Source organism: Syzygium oleosum, unplaced genomic scaffold (assembly GCF_021117445.2).
Source record: "Syzygium oleosum isolate NSW1041296 unplaced genomic scaffold, Sole_v2.1 Sole_v2.44, whole genome shotgun sequence".
Taxonomy (NCBI): Eukaryota; Viridiplantae; Streptophyta; class Magnoliopsida; order Myrtales; family Myrtaceae; genus Syzygium; species Syzygium oleosum.
The window spans coordinates 968,290-992,287 of NW_026607528.1; the positions used below are offsets into that span (position 1 = coordinate 968,290).

The 23,998-nt window shown below is 40.9% G+C and overlaps 2 protein-coding genes across 2 annotated transcripts in view; one reads left to right on the forward strand and one right to left on the reverse strand.

Annotated features, from left to right (window-relative positions):
• The window catches only part of LOC115684234 (disease resistance protein RPV1-like), a 33,371-nt gene extending 17,377 nt beyond the window's left edge, over positions 1 to 15,994 (forward strand). Inside the window, exon 4 of the mRNA XM_030608957.2 lies at positions 15,377 to 15,994. Within this exon, the coding sequence (XP_030464817.1) occupies positions 15,377 to 15,994 (618 nt within the window). The remainder of the gene's footprint in view (positions 1 to 15,376) is intronic.
• A 4,940-nt stretch (positions 15,995 to 20,934) lies between these two features.
• Positions 20,935 to 23,202, reverse strand: LOC115684188 (probable clathrin assembly protein At4g32285). Its single transcript, XM_030608888.2, has one exon. The coding sequence runs from the start codon at positions 22,940 to 22,942 to the stop codon at positions 21,134 to 21,136; it is 1,809 nt and encodes a 602-aa protein (XP_030464748.1). The 5' UTR covers positions 22,943 to 23,202; the 3' UTR covers positions 20,935 to 21,133.
• Positions 23,203 to 23,998: the final 796 nt, after the last annotated feature.

Consider the following 23,998-nt stretch of genomic DNA (forward strand, 5'->3'; position numbering starts at 1 on the left):
AGCTTCTCATAAATGACACTGCTATAAGAGAGATTCCGATATCGGAAGGTGGTTTGATGAAGCTGGAGACTCTTGATGCCTCGTTTTGTCGTAGACGACTTGGTCAACTGCCAGAATTCATGGGCTCCCTTGTGTCGTTAACTCAGCTGGACCTATCTAATTCTTGGATTGAAAAATTACCCGAATCCATAGGCTCCCTCTTGGCGCTAACTCAATTGCACGTACGTATGACACGGATCAAAGAATTACCCGAATCCATTGGTTTTCTTAAGGAGCTTGAGACTCTTGATGCCTCTGATGCATCGTTAGCCCACATACCCAGGTCAATAGGCCATCTAACATCATTGACTGAGTTGGACTTAAAATGGACAGCAATTACAGAATTACCTGAAAGCATTGGGAATCTACAGAATTTGAGGATCTTGGATGTCAGTGCAACTAACATAACAAAATTACCTTGTGCCATTGGAATGTTGGCAAAACTCCAAGAGTTATGTGCTTCACGTTGCAAAAATCTAGAAGGGCTACCTAGTAACATAGGCGAACTGGTTTCGCTAAACAAGCTTGAGTTGGATAAGTCAGGCATTTCGGGCTTGCCAGAAAGCATTTCTAAGCTCTCTTCACTCCAAAACCTCAGCGTTCAATTTTGTGAAAAGCTTCGAGAACTACCAAAACTGCCCTCTGGCTTAACAGCTCTAGGTATCACCTGTCAGAGTCCATCATTGCCACATCTTTCCCAACTGACCCTTCTCAAGAAACTCACTCTTTCTGATTGCTATTCTCTTGAATGCCTCCCAGTGCTTCCCGTTGGACTATCTATGCTTTTTATTACACATTGCAAAAAATTGAAAGTGTTGATGAATTTGTCAAACTTGAAGCACTTATATGAATTGATTCTTGACAAGTGCTTTGAGCTAACAGAAGTCACTGGCCTGGAAGGTTTACAATCCCTATCCAACTTACGTTTATGCCACTGCCCGAAGATATCTAGGCTTGATGGGGTTGAATCCTTGGAGTCTTTGCGAGACTTACACATCAATGAGGCATTCCCAGATTTTTTTAAGTTAACGAGCCCAAAGGTATCTCAGCTTGAAGGATCGCTTGATCTGTCAAATTCAAAGATTCTGCAGAAAACAAATGCTGCAAGTTGCATGAAACTAGTTGAAACACAAGGCCTTGGTGGATCAAGATCCTCGCAGATGTTGGATATCTCTGAGTGTGCATCCGCTAAACAATCCCTCGACCTTTCAAGTTCCAAATATCTAAGGAAAGTACTTGTTACAAATTGCAAGAATCTAACTGAAATTCGAGGCCTTGATGGACTAGAATCCTTGGAAGTTTTGGTTATCTCCGGGTGCACTTCCCTTAAACAATCATTGGACCTGTCAAATTTAAAGAATCTGAAGAGTTTCTCTGCTGCAAACTGCAAGAACTTAGTTGAAATTCGAGGCCTTGATGGATTAGAATCCCTGAGAGATTTGGATATTTCTGGGTGCACATCCCTTAGACAATCACTCGACCTGTCAAATTTAAAGCATTTGTGGAAATTCTGTGCTGCAAACTGCGAGAACCTAGTTGAAATTCATGGCCTTGATGGATTAAAATCCTTAACAAATTTGACATTTCTGAGTGCCCGTCGCTTAGACAATCACTGGACCAATCAGATTTATAGAATGTGAAGAATTTCTATGCTGCAAATTGCAAGAACCTAGTTGAAATTCGAGGCTTTGATGGATTGGAATCTTGGGAAGAATTGGTTATTTTTTAGTGTACATGCCTTAGACAATCACTCAACCTGTCAAACTTAAGGCATTAATGGAAGTTCTGTGCTGCAAACCGTGAGAATCAATTCAAAATTTGAGTCAGTGATGTTTTAGAATCCTTGGAAGGATAGGATATCTATGGGTGCACATCTTTTGCACAATCACTGGACCTTTCGATTTTCAAACATCTTTGTGGACTGCAAACTCAAGAATCTAATCGAAAGTCATGGCCTTGACGGGCTGGAATTGTTGGTAAGTTTGGTAATCTCTGGGTGCACGCCCATTCAACAACTTCTCGAGCTTTCAAGTTTAAAGAGTCTGAGGGAGTTCTACAGTGCAAACTATGACAATCTAGTTGAAATTCGAGACCTTGACAGGTTAGAATCCTGGAAAAACTTGGACATCTCCAAATGCACGTCTATTCCAAAATCTTTGGATCTTTCAAATTCATAACATTTTGTTGACACCTAAATTTTGCCTATAGATCCATCATGCATTTTCCATCATAAGAAGTTTTGCGAATCGAATTCACTGTCGATGTCAATGACCCCGACAAAAATATAATTAGTTTGTATATCCTTGCATCCATTTTTATTGCTACACCCCATCTACACTTCAAAATTAGAGGCACTGTAGCTTATAGATACATAGGTTTCAATTCATATAGGCCGCTCATTCATCCCATATAGATTAGGGATAAAATTCATTGATAATGGCGCGATTTAACCCCCAATAAAAAACAGGGGTACCGCATCATGGCACATCCTCAATATTGTCTCCGTACCACAACGTTTAGAAACTACACATCCCCATAGTTTTAATATCTCAGCCCCCGTGCCAAGGAATTAGGATTCATGCATGCATTTTTTAAAGGTTAAGGATCGAATTTCCCCGTTGGTTGATAACTACGAAATTCGACCCCTAATTGAAACACATCTGCATTAAGTCATCTGCATCCATTTTTTCCATTAGGTTTCTTATGCACTTAGAAATTAGGGACATCATAGTACTAATACCTCGGCACTGATGGGACCGATAAAGCGATCTTGATCAACGAAGGCACCAAAGCTCACAAACCAATTGAACCCCCACACCTGAACTCAACCATTTTTCTAGGTAATTATTGGCCCAACTCTCCTTCTTGGTTGAAGATCCAAACGAACTCAAATAATTGCAAACTAGGTACCACGGCGAGCGTCTTTGAAGTTATTTTCCAACGGTACTACGCTCGTGTGCTAATCCCGAGGCATAGCTTCCCAAGTTTTGGTTTTTCCGAGGAGGTATCAGTTGATCCCCTGAACCGAGAACGGTAGTTTTGGGCCTTCAAAAGGGGGACTTGTCGGTATCGGTTTGGCCTGAAATTTTTACTCGACCTATATCAACAGGTTTAACTTTCTCCCGTCAAGATTTCAGCCAAAACGGCTGAATGACTAGAGCGAAAGTGTTGTTTCCGTGTGACTGCGCATTCTGCCCGTCTGACCCGAGACAACACACCTCACATTTTTCATTGGGGTCAACCCTCTACCACCGGCCCAATTCCCTAAAAAATCCCCAATTTTACCCTTTATCCCAATTATATCCCAAACTTTTTTTTATCTTATAAAAAACCTCAAACTTTTACTTTTGTCCCAAATCTACCCAATTCACTTTTCGTCCAATTTTTTATTTTTATTTTTTATTTTTTCGATTTTTTTTATTTTTTCTTTTCTTTTCTTTTTCCTTTCCTTTTCTTTTTTTTTTTGTTTCGCCTTCTGGCCGGTCGCCGATCCGGCGACCGGCCAGAGGCGGGGGCCGGCGAGGCGGCCCCGCCGGCCGCCGGGCGAGGCTTGGCCCCGCCCGCCGCCGGCGAGCGAGCTTGGCCCGCCGGCCGGCGAGGTGACCTCGCCAATAGTCGGCGGGGCCGACCTCGCCAATAGCCGGCGGGGCCGACCTCGCCAATAGCCGGGCGAGGCTCGGCCCCGCCGGCGCGGTGAGGCTCGGCCTCGCCGTTCTTGGGCGAGGCCGACCTCGCGGATTCTCGCAGCGGGCCGACCTCGCCAATAGCCGGCGAGGCTCGGCCTCGCCCGGCCGGCGTGGCCGAGTTCTCGCCGAGATCTAGCGAGGCTCGGCCCCGCCAGCAACTAGCGAGGTCGGCCTCGTCCAAGAACGGCGAGGTTCGGCCTCGGCCGACCTCGCCGTTCTTGGGCGAGGCCGACCTCGCCGGTTGCGGCGGGGCCGATCCAATAGCCGGCGGGGCCGAACCTCGCCGTGGCGGGCGAGGTCGGCCCCTCCGCAACGGCGAGGTCGGCCTCGCCGAACGGCAAGGCCGAGCCTCGCCCGACCACGGCGAGGCTCGGCCTCGCCTAACGCCGGCGGGACCGAGCCTCGCCCGGCCACGGCGAGGCTCGGCCTTGCCCAACGCCGGCGAGGCCGAGGCTCGCCCCCGCCGGCCCCCGCCTCTGGCCAGTCGCCGGTCCGGCGACCGGCCCAAAGGTGAAACAAAAAAAAAAGAAAAGGAAAGGAAAAAGAAAAGAAAAGAAAAAATAAAAAAAATTCGAAAAAATAAAAAATAATATTAAAAAATTGGACGAAAAGTGAATTGGGTAGATTTGGGACAAAAGTAAAAGTTTGAGGTTTTTGATAAGACAAAAAAAAGTTTGGGATATAATTGGGACAAAAGGTAAAGTTGGAGGTTTTTTAGGGAATTGGGCCCTCTATCACCCATCCATTCTCCACGTTTCTTCACACCATTCAAGCCCTTGGACCAGCCATCATTCTAGTGGGAGAGCCAAACCGGCCCACCAAGCTGCAGCAAGGTGGCGTACAAACCTGAAATCAAGGACATGGCAGGCCTGCAATTTTCAGAGGGAAAGAGTGAGCTTGAAAACTTGAGTGTGGCAGCATTGATATGCGACTCTTCAAGGGTGATTGGGTTGATAAAGAGCAAGAGGAAACTCGCTAGAAATGGCCATCTCTGCTGCAAAGGGGGCTGAAAACGTGTGATAGAGGGGAGGGAGCAAGACCGTGGGATGTAAGAGGCATGAAGAGAGAGAATGTGGGGGCTTTGTTTGGCCATTCCTTCTTTTGGTTTTTGAGAGCTTCAAAATGTGAGAAGTTGAGAGAAAAAAGCTAGTAAGAACCGTGAGCCAAAGAGGTGAAACCGAGCCCGAGTCGAGTGAGAAACGCAAGGGACAGAGTGAGAACCGAGAGTAAAAGCAAGTGAGTTAGGTGTGGCCGTGAGTTACTAGCCTCGTTCATCCCTTAGCCTCATATTTGTTTCGGTTCCAATTCCGTCGCCGGTGTTGCAATGCTCAGAACCAGAGTTTAAAACCGATGTACAGGAGTTTTCCTTGCCCAAGCTCGTTTCTCCGGTCTACGATCCAATTAGCTCCGTAACAGTGCTCAGACGTGTGTGCCTCAACCTCTAGGCCGTCTCCTTTTGTTCTTGAAGTTACTCAAAGCTAGTTATCGTTTTGAAAATCAAGCAAAACCAGTTGGAGCCTTTTTCGATGCTTGCTAGCCGTGAGCTTGATCTCCGAAGTCTGAACTATCTTGAGTTTGTTCTTGTTTTATTGTTGTCATTCATGATAGATATATCATGCCTGCTAGTGTTAGGATTAGTGTTTAGTAGTCACATTTCGCTCTTAATGCTTTGAATGTCGATTTTGCACCTCGTAACAGGTCTTGTGCATTATAGATACCCCTGCATCAGTTCTGTTCAGATCTGAATGGGAGCGTGTGTAGCCTCATTTAAGCATCATTTGATATTGTGTTGCATGTATGTTAGTGTAGATGTGGGTTCTAATTAGTCCTCATTGATTTCCCAACGTTTTTCCCCGTCACTCCGATATGTTTTATGCCATGTACATCTTCAGTGAGCTTGTTGGCCGCTACCATCCAGCCGTTGGATGGTGGCGTTTCAGCCTTGTTTTGTCCTTGAGACAAGCCTCAGGCCAACCTTCATTGTGTTGAGGAAAACTCCTAATGGATTTTGAAGCTGACAAAACTCTCTATGCAAAATTGATATGCATTCCATTTCAGGTTAATATATTCTAGAAGTTCAAAAGGAAATATCAGAACTAAAAGTTCAGACTCAGGACTAAAAGTTCCAACTCAGACATAAAGATCTTCAGACTTTACCATAAAAGTCATTCAGACTCTTATTATGAAATATTCAGATTTTACTGAAGACTTACGCTGACTCAAGTTCTGAATTAGAAATTCTTCAGACGCAGTAATTATGCAGACGCAGACGCAGATGCTGAAGTTTTTCAGATGCAGAAGCAAAACTCTTTCAGAAGGTATCACAACAGCTAGTGATCTAGCATGGATTTCACAAAATGAAGGTTTTGATTGACTCAATCTCAGTCTAATTGATTGACAATCAAATATTATGACAAGTATGCATTACAACGGATAAAGCTCTACTTATGGAAGCCAAGATTCTGATTGTATGGGCGACCAGAATCAACGGGATTCAGATTTTGTTAACCAACGGCTATTCAATCCATTTTATACAAATCTGTCCAAGATGAAGATTGGAAGATGATCATCTGAAGGCTGTCCAACGGCTAGTTTGGTAGTGGAGGAGTATAAAAAAAGATCTACGAGTAGCAGAAGAAATAATGAAATCCAGAATCAATAAGTCCAAAGTCTAAGCATACTCCGATCATTTCTCTTGTCTTTCTTGAGCGAAACTTTAAGATCTTGAGGGATACTTTGTGAGAGTGATTGTGTGAGATAGAAAGTCCTATCACACACAAAAATGCTGTCACTCAGAATCTGTAATTTCTCTTGATTACATAGTGAAATTCAGCCAGTAGGCTGTCAGTGTGGGAGAGTGGACGTAGGCTTGCTATAAGCCGAATCACTATAAACTTGTGTACAGTTTTTCTATCTATTATCTCTTACTTTACATACTGCACATCAAGAGCACTGTCTATATAAACTGTTTTGAATTTGAATTTTATTCAGACTCAACTATATTCATTCATTTCTGCTTAAATTGATAAAAATTATTTACGATCACCTATTTACCCCCCTCTAGGTGATCCTTGCTAGCTACATCACATTGGTCCCCAAGGGGACGTGTCAGGTCGTTCTCCTAGCAATACCGGTTTTTGTTCATGGTTAGTGTGTCAAGTCCCCTGTCCAGATTTTGTGCTTGCTGAACTGGGGATGTTTAGTAATTTTGTGGCCTTGAATCGTGTCCTCGACGTGTCTCAGGTCGGCCCCCAGTGGCACATCGATGTGCTGGGACATTTTGGTGTTCATTCGCGGTAGTTTAGCAAACGAATTGACGCTTCAATCTTGCTGTGCACGCCGTCTAGGGGGCTTGGCCGTGAGTCTAAAGCCTTAATTTGTCTCTTGCCAAAGGCCTCAAGCGGTGCCAGGGCGTCACAATACATTTTTGCATCGCTCCTGTGCCATATTACCCGCTTGCATCGCATTTTGTGCAATTTCAAGCAACGTACTCGGTTTATTACTTTACTGGCTTGCATTTAGCATAGCCAACGTGTTAAAGCTACTAACTTATACACCAAATTACCAACTTTAATTTGACTGATTAACCAATGTTCGTCACATTAAGATTTCAACTAATTTCATTTACTTATCAACTTTTTATCTTGCTTGGTTTTGAATAATAACAAGATCTACTTATACTTCCAAAATTACCAACTATATTAATATTGTACCGACATTTATTTTGGTGGGTTACCAATTCGTTAAATTACTAACTATTATCTGAAATTGTCAACCCTGATTTGATCATATACCCAAGTTGGTACATCATGCCACGGATATTGGTATTTAAAAATTTTGGAGAAAATCCTGTAGTAACCGTATCGTTCTTGAGCAAGTTGATTAGTTCGGGCATGTCTAAGTGTAACATTAGGCAGGACAGGACTGATTTAAGATATTTCACACAATTTAGAAGCATAAACTAGTTCAAAGGGAATAACTCTTTTTGCGTCCTAAACTTGTCGTGATTGTGCTCCTTTGCTCCCTGCTATTTCATTTTTCCACCATCCAAATTTTTAGCACAACTGGATCACATTCCTAACGCATGTCTTGAACGATCTCATCCCAGGAACAAAATGAGCAGATTCTAAATATGAAATCATGGATCAATTTTCTTTTTTACTGGGCCACACGAGGCAACTAAAAAGTTATGAGATAAATCTGATTCAAATGAGCTCAAACCTCAACTGATTTTGGTAGATCCTATGTGAGATCCACATGATCTAACCGAATGTGATACATTTAGTTAACATGAAGTCAATGCCTCCAATGATTTCTCGAATCCATTCCAACTAGATAAATTAAATAAATAAAGGTCTCTAAGATTACATTTTGCGATGTGAAGGAATTGCATTTCATATTCTTCCTTAAATTTTATTTTATTTTATTTTATCTTTGTTATTTAACTTTTATTAGATGCACACGTTGTTTGTTTCTTTCATAAGGGAACATGTAACCTGTAAATTGTCATTTTCGTGAACTACAAGTCCACCATATTATCATGTCTCGTTTTTTTTTCCGTTTGCAATTTGAGGTAGTACATTAAACATGTTAACAAAAGAGATTCTACTTCTTTATTTTTTGGTCGAAAAAGCACTTTATTCATTAAATGCAATAATCAAAACAAAGATGTTCAATATCGAAACATAAAAAACCCCAAAGGGGTTAGGGGGGGTTTAGTAATCCAATTAGAGGGGAGGGCATTTGTATGAAGACCTTTGACGATCCAATCCACCACATGATCAAGATGAAATAAAGGAAAAGCAAATGGTCAAGATGAAATATTATATAACAATATAATTGGTCAAGGTCATGATATTGTAATATAGTTGGTCCATTATATCCAATCACTAATGACAAACACCTTTTAACTGAATAATTGATCATCTTGACAAAGCTAAGGTTCGACAATATGTGAAATAAAAAGTAAAAAAGCATCACCGCATAATCATTCGATTGTGGAGAACTCGTTGGCTGAGAATTTCTAAATGCGACACCCTGAAAGAATAAAATTTATGTTGGATGTTTTAAAATTATTAATTTAAGGAGAGAGAGATAACAGTGACTTGGGTGAGAGGTGGTAATTAGATAATCTTTAGGCATGATGTGGCACGGATAAATTTAGTTGTGAGAGAATTATTTTTGGGGAGATTTATTTTGAGAGTTACATTTTCTAGTTTTCAGAAGAAGGTTTTTCCGTTCAACATCAGCACATATTGCTGTCCCCTTGTTCTGTGCCAACTCTTCAAGCAGCTTTGCTTTAACCACAGACAACAAGTATAACTAAATCGGTAACTCATAAAAAGCTTGAAGCAGTAGTCTTGTAGAAACCAGATGATTATATGAGACCGTGCAAAAGTTTCCATACACGCATCAATTCTTACGAGCAAGTAGAGAAGAAAATATTCCTGTTCGAAACCAAACGAAACATACCTACTAATTTGATATATCCGTAATCCAACCAAACATAAGTATGTATAATAAAGGACAAAAACACAGAAAAGTGATGCTTAATAAATACAAGGATGTGATATTCGACGGCTTGGCCTGTCAATGGAGTCATTTTCATAAGCAAGCTTGGCGACAAAATCCTCGAGCTCACTCTGAGGTGGTCGAGAAGGCTCGAAGCCCCAGGCATGGCGATTAACACATCCGAGCATATTGCGGGCACTGTCTCTGAGAATAAATACTATCGAAAATTCAATCCCGGGAGTGGTTGTATTGAGAAAGGGCATCAACTGGTGCAGGTTGAATCTGGTGTTTGTTCACGAATTTGCGCGACGCCTCGTGTCTCGCGCCATTGACCCCCTGTCCAACGCAACTCCACAGTTCCCAGCAAATCCGGCAATGTCTCGTCATATTATACCGTCGTCATTGTCTTTTTCAGCTCTCTGTCTCAGGAGCAGGTGAGCATTGGTCGTTAGTCTTCTTTTTCTAAGCAAGTCAAGTCACCTTCCGCAAAATGCTGCGGCAATTACGCGAGCAACAATTGTCCTTACCATGCAGCATGCATCCCAGCGGTTCGATTCGCATGAAGGGTATTGGACCCGTTGGATGGCAAGAAGTTGAAATCAAGGCAACTGCCTTGCATAGGTTCCACGCACCTTCTGCATAGGCTGAGATCGGTGGAGACCATCGCGGTGGGTGGGTTGTGCTGTTTGACCACTCCTCAGGTAGTCGACGACTCCGATCAGAATCATGTTTCCGTCATCCTCAGCTGGTTTGGGAACAAGAAGGAGCTCAGTGCGCGGAAGGAAGGAGAAAAAGAGAAAAAAGAAAAAGGAAAATTTGTATTTCCACAGCAGGATCGGGCAGGCCATTCTATTAACTATCAAATTTGTGTCGCCTTGGTTTGCCTTGGTGCAGACTCGAATTATTCAACACATAAAATTCTGATTCCTTGATTGTTCATGTCTGGAGAAAATTTTAATTTTCTATTCCTTATGCAAATATTATTCCCTGAAGAGTGTGGATATGGATTCTCTAGTTACTCCTAGTATTGAGATTTCATAGCCATCTATTATAGAAAATAACTTAGTATAAAAATGAACCTGAAAATTTTTCTCAAATTAAAAGAAATAAATAAAAAGCGAAGTAAACATGCTTGCGCAGGATCCTGCTGCTTGCTACTATCCCGCTAATGTTTCTCCTTTTTTTTGCGTTAAAAAAAGATTTTCTTACTTTAATATAAAAGATGTCATTGTCGTTTTGAGATTATAAACAATGACAGAAAGTATGTGAGTGTGCAGTTAAAAAGTCCTTTTCATGAGCAGCTTCCTATGAAAGTCGGATAACAACGTCATAAGTATCATAATTTTCGCACGATACTTAATTGAGTATCATAATTTTTTTTCAACCACATGAGTGACAACTTTTAAAAAATGTTAACTTGAGTGCCATAACTTTTAATTGATCACTTGAATGCCAAAAATTCAACATGGTAAGCGTTTTTTAAAAAGTTATGACACTTAAGTGATCGATTAAAAAGTTATGTAGCATTCAAGTAATTGGAAAAAAAAAGTTATGGCACTTGAGTAGGTATCGTACGAAAATTATGGCACTCAAATTATGAAACTCAAGTGATTGAAAAAAGGTTATGACATTAGAGCGAGCACCATACGAAAGTTATGGCACTTATAGTGCTATTTTCGCACATTACTAGGGGTTGGAATCTTTAAGAAAGACATCGAAAAATGTCACCGATTAAAAAGGTTTCTTCACAGTAATGGTCGAACAATTGTTTAAGCTGTGGCGCACGTACAACTGCATCTCTCTATATAACTGCATCTCTCTATATAAACACATATATCATGCAACTTAATTGTGAAGAAACTGAATTGAATAGAGCCAATCAGTTTTATACAAAATGACTAGATGCTAAAAGTTTCTTACTAAAAGTGGCCACCATCTCCAGACATCGCTAAAACAAATCAATGGCAGCTGTTTGAACTAAACCTGCGTTAACTAGCCTGTGTCACCCTTCAGCAGCTGAGAGATTAGACAGGAACTTCGTTTTCGCGTCCCTGTCGGATGAGCCGTAAGAAAAGCACGTTTTTTTCTGCATTATCCTAACGTCAGTTGGCCAACATATAGCAATACATTTTCCAAATTACTCTGTCTGAATGTACGCTTCGCATCAAGGCATCTCCAAGCCCCATATTTTTTTCCTCCTGTAGGAACACACCGTATGCAGCCCAATTGAAAGGAATTGCTGTTATTAACTCCATATCATCAGAGTGTCCTGCATACATTTATTAACAAATCCTGGTCTTGTCATTCACTCGTGTGCCTTTGCACTAGGAGCATGTGAGTATTGGTCATTAGTTTTCTTTGCTCTTCTTTTATTAATAGGAAAGGCAATAATTGTCCATACTGTGCAGCACGCGTCGCATGCAATAATGCCCCGGAAATTGCGCGCACAATAATTATCCTTTCTGGGAAGCATGCATTGCGGCAGTTCGGTCGGCATGAATAATTCAGCATTGTCCAAGCTCACAATTTAGAGAGTGTTGTGTGCTGGTAATCCATCGTCAAAGGGTGAGAATTGGTGGATATCACAGCAGGGGGCGAACTGTGTTGTTTGAGCACTCCTCAAGTAGTCCACGCCTCCTTACTCTTCTCTGTTTCCTGCTTTAATTGCTCCATTTTCTTCTGATTAAAGTGAGTAAGGTTCTTTAATTTTGTTTGAATATGTCACTCTGATTGAGTTCTGAGAGACATTTCTGCAATTCCTAGATTTGGGATTCCATGTTTCTCTTCTTTTGAGGCTTTGCTCCATCAATCTCTTTACTACTGTGGTATCAGTACAATCGTCTCAAGATGAAAAGAAAAGAACCCGCTCATTTAGAAGATCCAATATCCGGGGCGTCTTCCTCATCGACCTCTCAACATGTAGGTGATTATGGAGGCGGAACCAAAAAGCTGAAAGGAAATGATTACGAAGTGTTCCTGAACTTCAGAGGGAAAGACACTCGCGAAGGCTTCACTGATTATCTCTATACTAGTCTTGTCGATGCAGGAATCCATGTGTTCAAAGATGACAATGAGCTCCATGTTGGTGAGGAGATTGGTCTGGAGCTTCTCTATTGTATAAGACAATCGAAGATCTCGATCCCAATTATCTCTGAGGATTATGCTTCTAGCAAATGGTGCCTCCGTGAGCTCGTTCAGATTTTGAAGTGCAAGAGTAGCATGGGGCAAATAGTATTACCCATTTTTTACAAAGTGGAACCCTCGCATTTGCGACATCTTGCAGGAAGATTAGGAGATGCTATCAATGCACATAAAAGGAATTTGGACAAAATGATTGTGAAGGAATGGGAAGAAGCGCTTCAAGAAGTCGGTTCCTTGAAAGGCTGGGAATCAATGAAAATTAATGAGGGGTACATTATTCTCTACTAAAACATCATTTCATTTCTCATAACTAGATCTTACTTGAAATATATATATTGTTGAAATATATATTGTTCTTTGACAGGCATGAAGGAGCACTAGTTAAAATTGTTGTAAGAGAAGTTATGAGCGAGTTAAAAAGACTTTTTCATCTAAATGTTCCCGACCAGTTGGTGGGAATTGATTATCATGTGAAAAAGATTATGAGCTCGATAGATGCCAAATTTGATGATACAAGGATTATCGGAATTTATGGAATGGGCGGCATCGGTAAGACAACTCTTGCAAAGGTGTTATACAACAAACTCTCTAGTCATTTTGAGTATCGCAGCTTCGTGGCAAATATTCGAGAAACATCTCGGCATAAGGGTATTGAATGCATACAAAAGCAACTCATTTTTGACATTACAAGAAGTTTGTGTGATGTGTATAATGTCGACGAGGGAATCACTGTCATCAAATCTCGATTTAAACATAAGAAAGTCCTCTTTCTTCTTGATGATATGGATGACAATACTCACTTGGATGCTTTAGTTGGAGATGGTAGCTGGTTTGGAGTAGGAAGTATGGTAATCATAACAACTAGAAACAAGATTATTCTTGACAATGCTAGGGCAGGCCACATGTACCAACTCCACGAGTTGCCTTCGGATCAATCATTGATTTTATTTAGTAGACATGCATTTCGAAAGGATTCTCCTCCGAGTGATTATGAGGCTATATCTCGTGATGTTGCATCTACTACTGGGGGGCTTCCCTTAGCTCTTGAAGTTGTAGGCTCATTCTTATGTGGAAAGAAAAGAGAAGTATGGAAAGATACATTCAAGAAATTAAAGGAAGTGCCTCATGAGAAAGTGCAAGAGAAGTTGAGGATAAGCTACCGGGCATTAGATTATTATGAGCAACAAATATTTTTGGATATTGCGTGTTTTTTCAGTGGATTTTCTAAACACATTCCGAGTTATATGTGGGATGCTTGTGGTTTTTTCCCGACGAATGGGATTGAAGTATTAAGTCTTATGTCCCTAATTAAGATTGACAAGGATGACAAGCTAGTAATGCATGATCAACTAAGAGATCTTGGAAGGGAAATTGTTCGTATAGAAGATCGAAAGAAGCCTGAAAAGCGAAGTAGAATATGGATTTACGAGGACGCCTTAGATGTGCTTGACAACAATAAGGTAAAAGCTTTCTCTACTTGTCTTAGTCAGTGAACGTGAGTCCATCTTTTCTTTCTTGTTTAAGATAAAAATTATTTTTATTCCTGAGTCCTCAAAACTTACTGCTTCTACTAGCAAAATTTCGATTAGTGTGTGCATAAAGAGAGGTCTTCTATTGTAATTTTGAAAGGATGCAATTTTGGGAATTTGAACGATGAAAATTGCAAAGGGCATAATTAGAAGAGAGGAAAACCTCGACAACAGCCACTTGAGTTTCACTTTTTCTACATAAACTGGATAAATAATACGCAACCACAACCTATCGTTTCATGAAGTTGAAAGTTAGAAGCGTTTGCTATAATATCATGACAACAAATTGAAATTAGTCCATCTTTTCTTATGTGCAGTTGTTCTCCTTTCATCATTCAAAACTTAAGGTCTACAATATTTCATAATTGCAGAGCAGTAGTGAGATTGAGGCCCTTCGTCTTGACAAATATGACCAGCAAAACTACTTAGGTGAACAATTTAAAGAGCTGACCAACTTGAGGTTCCTTCAAATGAATGGTCCAATTGTAGCTGGAGATTTCCGGAACTTACTTCCTCAATTAAGATGGCTTTGGTGGGAGCGTTGTCCATCAGATTTTGCAGTGGCCAACTTTCATCCAAAGAAATTAGTCGTGCTCGATCTATCTTGGAGTAAGTTTTCGGATGATTGGGGAGGATGGGTTCTACTCAAGGTAAGATGTAGAGAAGGCATACCTCTTGTGAATAATCACGTTGTTGAAGGTCCAATAGCACCAAGTTGTCATATCTTTGATTTAGAAAGTTTTAATATCGTTCCTAAGATAAAAGATTGTGTTAATCTAAATGGTTTATGTCTTCCAAGTGATCTTCTGCCCAAGTAAAAGTATGTCGTTTTAGCAATTCTTCTTATATTTATATATCAATCTTCTTTCACGAGAAATACAAAAGTTACAACTATTTTGGTATCGTTTGGTTACGTTCCCACAAAGATTTTAACTGCTTTTTACTTGAAACACTACTTGAATGGTCATTGATAGAATCAATTATTTAAGAAACAAAATTCAACACTACTACTTCAATAAGTGCATTGCTTTATAATAAGTTTTGTGAGGGCGAATTATATGTTATTTTTCTGAGTGCTAACCAGATGATTTTTATTTTAGCCAAATTGGAAGATATGCCTAACGCAATGAGAAACTATGGTTGGCACCTGTATATCCCCGACATTCTTTTTGCAATAGATATGCCCAGGATATATTTCTATGTTGGTGACGTAGCCAAACACTCCTAAGGAACATTTGAATAAAACGAACGTGAAGTAGTGGAGAACCGAAGCAATGATAGCATGGCTGCATGGGAACCGAAAATTGAAACACGTATATGTTTTTTTTTATATAAAAAAAATCTAAATAAAATGAGTAGTGGAGGATGAGTAGTTTTGAAAAATCTTAAGAACACTAAAAAAAAGGAACTAGTGGAAAATCACATGTTGCAGTAGTCCAATCTTACTGAAATATCCTTTCTTTCTTTCAGATGGCAACTGAACTAAAAGTTCTCAACCTCTCAAATTGTCCTTCTTTAAAACGAACTCCTGACTTGTCTGCTTTTGAAAGCTTGGAAATTTTGAATCTTGAAAGATGTTCAGAGCTGCAAGAGATTCATCCTTCTCTCGGGGACATCAAGACCCTTGTCTCCTTGAATGTCAAACATTGTATAAGACTGAAGGAGCTTCCAGCGGGAGTAGGTAGAATGGAAGAATTGAAGGAGCTTATCTTATATGATACCGCTATAGAAGAGATTCCTATTTCGAGAGGTTGTTTGATGAAGCTAGAGACTCTAGATGCCACGTTATGTGAAAAACTTGCTCAACTTCCAGAATCCATGGACTCTCTTGTGTCATTAACTAAGCTAGACTTAGATTTTTGTTCATTAGCCAGCATACCCAGCTCCATAGGCCATCTACCATCTCTACAGCAATTGTCATTACATGGATGCGAGTTGTTGAGAGAGATCCCCGACTTGATCGGACAGTCATCATCATTAACTAAGCTGGATTTAAAATGGACAGGAATTGAGGAATTTCCTCAAAGGATTGGGAATCTGCAGAAAACTGGATCTTGGACATACGAGAAACTCACATCACAGAACTGACGAGTAACATCTACAAACATCTAGCTTCTTCTTTTTTATTGAATCATCCAATTTTTATGCTTATTCGCTTGGCGTGACAGGAGGGCGGAGGCAATTTGGAAGCCACAATAGAGCGGCTGGTGAACATGGAGAAGCAAATGAGATTGGCCGGCAACATCACCAGGACGAAGAAGGTGGTGATGGAGATTTTGCAGCTGTGCTCCGAGGCAAAGGCCTGGAAAACCCGGAATGACCAGATTGTTTTGTTGTCCAAGTGATTAGCTAGTCAACTCCTGGCTTACGTATTAGTCCTAGGTGATGATATTGGGCAACTGAATAAGGAGATTCTCAGTGTTTTTAGCCAAACTTGTTGGTTTAGTACAATGAGTAATGTATGTGTGCGACATTGTTGAGATAGCGTATGCACAATCTTGTAAATGATTTGTTTTTAGGGTCTGACACCTCCTTTTTGCAATTTTTTTTTCCTATTGAAGTAAACTTTTTCACGGGAAATGGTTTATTCAAGTCGGCGAGATTTGGACGAATTGCTTAAATGACGTGCTTTCGGAGCTCTTTAATGAAGGTTGCGGTCTATATTCCTGTGGACGTTTTATGGCGCACCTGTGTAAACAAAGAATGGGTAAAAAGCAAAGGGTTAGCTTTGTGACATCCTATTCTGGCAAGGTATATGTATTTACTTATGTATATATTTTAGGATTTTCAAGAGAAAGAGAATCAATAAGGACCATATTTACTCAATTGGTTTTTTTTTATTATTATTATCAATGTATTAGAGTCAAGGGTGTTTATACTCGAACAATATGTATAGGAAAAAAATAATCAAATCTAACAAGTAAATTAGCTATCTTAGGAAATGACGAAATATCAACTGATATCCTTAATATCCAATAATATTTCTAATAATATTCTTCAATAGGGAAATCTCTAATTTTCATAAATATACTCCATCAACTTATGTGAAGTGAAATTGATTAATAACAGCGAGTCTTCAGCACCTCAGTAGTACAAAGTGAGTTTCCACCATTACCAATTCGCGTTGTCACTTGCTCCCAAAAGAAAGAGACTCAAAACTCAACAGGTAGAAGTCGCGAAAAGGTTGATTGATAACTTAACGGAAACATTTAACCAAGACTATGTATCGATAAATATCTCCCCGATCCATCAAGTCAACATGGCCACTGGGCACGCGGTCTAGTGATAAGGGAATTAAAGGGTAGAGATGCTATATATCATAGATGCGGGTTCGATTTCCGCACTCAACAAAAAAAGCAGAGCAATAGTCTGTGAGAGAGAGATAAGATGTATAGACAGGACAGGCTAAAAAAAATCAAGTCAATATGAGATCGCGTGATGTGGCATCCTATGAAGTAACTATTTCGGCTGAGTAGGAAATCAATGCACAAAGCTATTTGGATAAGCTGGACAGCATGTTAGTGGGCTGGCCATTGTGTCTTTATTATATTCGGGGAAAAAGGTCGATCCGTATGATGCATTAAGGTCCTTTGTATGCAGTGGTCTTTCAATACATTAGAGTTGGAGACCAAGAGAGGAGCCCTTCGGCCCACCTTAGAAAGCCACTCGTCAATCGCTCTTTCGCTGTCCAGCCCACTAACTCGGATTATTTTCACACACACACACACACATATATAGCACGGTCAATGCTAAGACTAGCTGAGGGTCGCCAACCCCTTCTTGTGGCCAACGAGGGTCAACCGGCGACCTCGCCGGCCTAGAGTTGGAAAAAAAAAGAAGAAAAAAGATAAAATAATAAAAACACCATTATAATTTGAATTTTTTTTAAAAAATTGAACAAATTATTCACATCAACGCCGGCCGTGCCATGAAGAATAGTCGATGCTGACTAGACTACTACGTCGGCAATTTCCGCCCAAAATTGACTGGAATAACTAAATTGGCAAATCGTTAAAAAATTTAGGATCGAATTAGCACAATTGAAATGTTTATGACTAAATTGGCAAATTCTCAAAAGTTTAGGACTAAATTAGCCAAGTTGAAAGGTTTATAACTAGATCTATACAAATACAATAGGTTTATGGTTTTTTTGGAAATTTTCCCCTTTTCATTGTGCTTCTATAAGTGATCGACGTCCGTATTTTTTATTGATCTTATTGTAGTAATGATAATGTTTGTATACTGTTTATTTTTTAATTTTTTTTTCTAAATACGAAGATAAGGCTCTCACTTTTTCGGGAATTAGTTTTACATCATGGAATTGGTTTTTTTCGTATACAATTAGGTTATCTTATTGAGCGAAGGATAAAAGGAACTACTCAGACAAAGAAATTAGTTTTCTTGATTGAATTGTTGATAAACAATTAATTTCTCCTACAAAGTTATTCGATTTTATTCTCTGATCATTCATAAATTATTCTTTTTGTCTTAGCATATCTTTTGTGATTTAACTTTCTTTGCAAGCGTTCATCTTTCGTCATAACTAATACGATGTATACGTAATCACTGCACTTTGTTGTCGACTAATACAATATGGAAAAATAAAATTTACTGGAAATGGAAATACTTTGATGCTATTATTAAATATCTCGAAATAGTTAAATTTTCTTTGGGTGAATACCACGAAAAACCTCAAAGTGGTACACTTGTAATAAATTTACTACAAACTAATTTTTTGATCACTAAAAACCCAAAACTGATACACCTGTGACAATTTTACCCTACACAAATTTCTGTTAAATTTTATAGTAAAATTTCTGAGTTAAATGACACGTGGTAGTTAACAGGTGTATCAATTTGGGGTTTCACCCTCCGTTTGTGATAGGTGTACCAGTTTGTGGTTTTCCGTAATATTAATCCAATTTAATTGATAGTAAATTTATCGCAAATGTATCAGTTTTGGGTTTTTGGTGTTCAAAAACTTAGTTTAGGGTAAATTTATCACAGGTGTACCGCTTTGAGGTTTTTTGTGGTCAAAAAATTAGTTTGGGATAAATTTGTCATAAGTGTATCAATTTGGGGTTTTTCGTTGTATTAACCCATTTTCTTTTTTGCAATAGACAATGTCAAAATTTTAATATGAGGTGTCGGCTCTCCATCTAATAAGAATGTATACGAGAAGATATGTAGTAATGTCCCAATTTCGGTGATATGTTATTGAATTTCGACAGAAAAATTCCTGTTTTTTCAAAGATAGTGAATTTTCGACAGAAAAGTTCCTTTCGAGTGGAACATCCCAGTGAATCGATGGAGCCGAGCTCCACCACCATCAGCCATGGAGGTCGTGGTCGCGTGTGACTGCAGATCTCCATTGGAGCAAATCGACGGAGGTCGTGACCTCCATGGCCGCCTCTCTCTCTCTCTTTCTCTCTCTCTGACATCAATCCACTCGATGGAGATGAGCCCAATCACTGCGATCATGGAGGTTGTAGCCCCGCGCGACCAAAGAGAACAAGTATGAATTTATAAATTATTTTATTATTAAAAATTAAGGGAATAATTTCATTGAAAGTAACCAGAGTCGAGTTTACTTATGGCCCATTTGGTTTCAAAAAACATTTCCATTCATTGAAAATGAAAACTATATTCGTTTCCATTTTTCTATCTTCATGAAAAACACGTTTGGCATGAAAATTTTCTGTACGAATTGGAACTAAGAACACACGTTTGGTTTTTTTTTCTTAATAATATATCACGGTACATCGACTTTCTATATTGTGAGGCTTCAGTCTCTTTTTATATGTGTTTGTTAATAAAAGCAACAAAGAAATTATCTTACTAACCAAAAAGTGAAAAATAATCTCTTCATATTTATTTTAATAACTCAAATGCACAAGCGTAGTGGCTTGACTAGTTGAAGGTGTGTGCAACACTCTTCAAATCTTATGAATCAGTTCAATTTACTATCTTTCGCAAGCTTGCGCATATGGCGCCGGCTCATAATAGTTCCGTTGAGATTTGCACATGTGAACTCTAATTTCTAGAACCACTTGTGTACCGAAGCCCAGCTGCTTCTTTTCCCCCTAATCATTTGAATAAAAGCCTTATTTGACCCCCAAAAAAAAAAAAACTCTAATTTCAAAGATGGAAACCTCTTGCTCACCATCCAAATGCGCCAACCTTTGAGGAATTGGACCTGCGATTTTGTAGACGTAATTAGCTCGAGACCTGAAATATCATTTGACAAATGAAATATCTTTCAAATATTATGCCATCCCCTGGGTCGAAGAGAACCTTCTTATTCTTCTTCTTCTTATTAGAGAGACGTACAAATATATTCGATTCTCTTTTAAGATGCGTTCGTTTCATAGGAAATGAGCAATTTAAAAGATATTTTTCGAAAAATAATCGCTTGTATCGCTTATAAAAATAAATTAATGGAGAATCTTTTCATCGCCCACGAAAATAGTTAGGTGTAAATCGTTATTGATGAAAAAAATATTTTCCGTTGGCTAATTTTTCTAAACAATATAAGCAATCATTTTTCGGTAAATATTTTTTAGATCACTTATTTTTCGCGAAACGAACGCACCCTTATATTCCAAATTTGCAACCTGCCCAGGAGCACAATCCAATCCATGGGAGGTCCACGAGAAGCATTATTATTTTTCTGTATCGTTTTTTTTCCTCTGTTGTAAAATTCGGAATTAAGGTAAAGTTTTCGTCATTGAGAGAGAGAGAGAGAGAGAGAGTGGGAATGAGAAGGAAATAGTTAGTGATAGTTGAAAGAGGGAACGCCAACGCAGTGTAGCAATCCGGGTTTGACCGTTGACTATTGCATCTTCTAATCTTCGCAAGGATCGCCACCCCCCAAAACTATCTTGGACCAGCAAGCCAAAGTCAAAGAAGTTTCCATCTGCTTACCACAATACAATCGCAATTATAGGCGAGCGGCACCTCCCCTCCCCTTCTAGATTAGAAGGTCATTAGGGTCTTTGCACAAGTAACCTCGACCGATCTTTCTATGCTTCAACAATTTTAATCTGAATGAATGACTTACACATTCATATATTTTACAACATGAAAACTCGAGATTACCCCAAATGCTGCATATAATTACACTCCCTTCCTTCTGACGCGACGACACTTAATTTCACAAGAAAAACTTCCCCCCAAAAAAAGAATTAAAAAGGAACAAAAATGGTCCAAAAAATGACGAAACACAAATTAGGTCGTGTAATAGAATCCTCCTTGCGGCATCCCGTAAGGCATCGCCATGTTCCCAGGAACAGAACCATTGTAGTAACCTGAACCCACCTGATGCCCTTGCATCGTCCCCTCCCACCCGTGGCTCTCCCACATCTGCTGCTCCTGCACCAGCAACTGCTGCTTCCTCCCGACGTCCGCCATCTGCACGTAAGGAGGCGGCGGCTGCGGGAGCGATGCTGAGAACGGGTCCTGAGGGCCCACCGGTTGGACCGTCCCGTCTGGGGCCGGCAACGCCAGGACCCGGTTCTCGGCCTTGCCCGGGACTACCTGGGAGGCCACGCTGCTCGCGCTGCCTGCGCTAGATTGGTCGGCGCTCACATGCTGCCTCACGGCCCCCTGATCGTACATGCCGTTCAAGAGCAAGGGATCGAATCCACCTGCCATGTCGGCTTGTTGCTTCGCTAGGTTGCTAGCCGTTTCGACTAGAAGTAGTTCCCAATCGGCTTTAGTTTCATCTGCCGCCGGCGTGTCCCATGCTGAATTAGCCTCGGGCTGTCCGTTCAATGCGAATGCTTCCCATGACCCGTTAGTTGTTGCATTTGGTGCGCCTGAGAACAAGGCCACAGCCAACTTGTTGCCCTGCTCGTCAGCCGAAATGCCATCATCTGTTAGATCAATCAGTTCTCCTGTGGCATGCTGAGGCTGCGGCTCGGGTTGGGGTTCGACCAGAGGTGTGGGGGGCATGTGATTCTCCGGAGCAGGAAGCGCCTTTATCTCGTTCATATTCGGATCCTCGACTGGTGGGTTAAGATTCGCTTCCCCAATTCTCTCGGGGCTATTCTTGCTTGGTCTGTTCTGGTTCATCTCCTTCAGCTGCCCATCAAGAGTTCTCAGGACTTCATCAGAAACTCTCTGCACTTCAGGAAACTCGGACATCCGCGCTATCCCCGCGTCCCTGCACCAATTATAGTGCCCCATGAGCTCATCGATCAACTTTGCCGCACCGACGTAAGCATCAAAGGCCTTGAGGCAGTCCCCATATTCCATCAAGGCAAATCGATCTTGAAACACCTCCAAGGCCTCGCTAATCTCGCCGTACAGCCCGAAGCTTTCCTTCAACACCAGGTAGAGCGCGACGAGCACCAATCGACTAGTCTTGGCCGCTCCGGCCGCCCTGCAAGCCAAAACCCGGTCAAGAATTCTCAGTTGGTGATTCAACCTGACCAAAAGTCTCTCCGGCCTCATTTCTTTGATTGACACGACCTCTTTCTTCGCTGGACTGGACCTCCTGTCTTGATCAAATTCATGTCTCTCTTCATATTTACCCTCAGCACCACCACCGCCACCATCCTGTCTCTTATCAAACACCGAAAACTCAACCTTCTCCTCGAGATACATGGCGTAGAACCTCACGAAACTCGAATGGTCCCCCGAATTCGAGTGCGCCTCATCCCGGAAGTGCGACATGTTGAGCAGCCGCATCCCGTGGCGAGAAGCATAGACGATCTTATCTCCGAAATTGGGATGGCCATCAACCACTATCCGGTGTATGAGCAGGAGAGCCTTGAGGGCCACCATCCAATCCCGCGTCTTGCTCAACCGCTTCGAGATCAGGGCAATACAAGTCTCCAGGTACCCTTTGGAGTGCGCGGTGAAGGCCAGGATCTCCCTGACGTGCCTCTCGTCGGCAGGGTCCTCATCGTGGCTGGTGGCTTTCACCACCAGGATCTCGAGCTCCACCGCCATGTTGTTCGAGACCTTGGCGATGCTGATGCTCGTCTGGTCCTTGACGGCCCCGATTGCCTTTCGGATAGTACTAGGTGCCATCGAACACGAAAAAACAATCACTTCGATCGAAGCGGGTCTTTGCTCAAACTTCTCAAGAACAAACTATCAGAACAAGAAGAGGTGTGTCTCGTATGAGCTTGAAGAAAATGGAGAAATTAGAGATGTGCAATGATGGAGGAGGAGATGTGAGGATTGAGATGAGGTGAAGACATGGGTGGTTTCAAGGTCTATATGTCAAAGGTTGAAGAGAGATAACGTGTAGTGTTTGGTGGTGGAAGTTCAAAAGGAGGGAACCGCGTCATTAATGGGCTTTGGCTTCTAGAAGAGGGATTGCACTGTTTTCTTCCCAAATTTATCTTTTGGCAAGCATGTTGATTGGACAGCATATATTAAATAAATAGTTTTATACTATAATCAGCAGCACCTATTAGTTGACCAAGGTAAGTTTTTTTTCTTTCCTGCGATGTTCTTAATTCATAATGACCTAGACTTCCGATGGTATATGTTTCACACATATCAAACTAGCACCAACAAGGACGGGGAAAGGAAAAGCATGCTGGATCCCACTTTACCATATTCTTGAGCCTTCAGCCACCCTAAAAGCTATTCCCAGTCTCCCTCTCTACCCTCTGGCCACCACCTCGTGTACGTCGATGTCGTGCATAGCCTATGGTTTACAGGTCATGTAGACCAGGATCTTTTGGATCGTTAATCATGTGGGTCTCATTATTAGTTTACCGGATTACCTGATAATTATGGTTTCCCTCTCTCTTTCTGAAACAAAATCATGGTCATCGACCTTTGGAGAGAGAGACAATAGAGTCACGATAAGCAAACGGAAGGATTGCATGGTCTTCTTGATTTGAGAAGATCTCAATACACTGAGAGCATCTTTTGTTTCTCTTTTCCCTCCTTTCCTCAATGGATTTGGTGTTCCAAGGAAAAAAGAAAGGCAAGGGGAATAGTTGTGATTGGCAATTTGACAAGGCCTAGGGGTGCAAGAATGTTCTATGAAGCTGAACTCTTGGGCAATGGCCAGTTCTCATGCACAAGAAAGAAAGTCAAACTTGGACTGCCCGCTCAAAATTAGCTTTC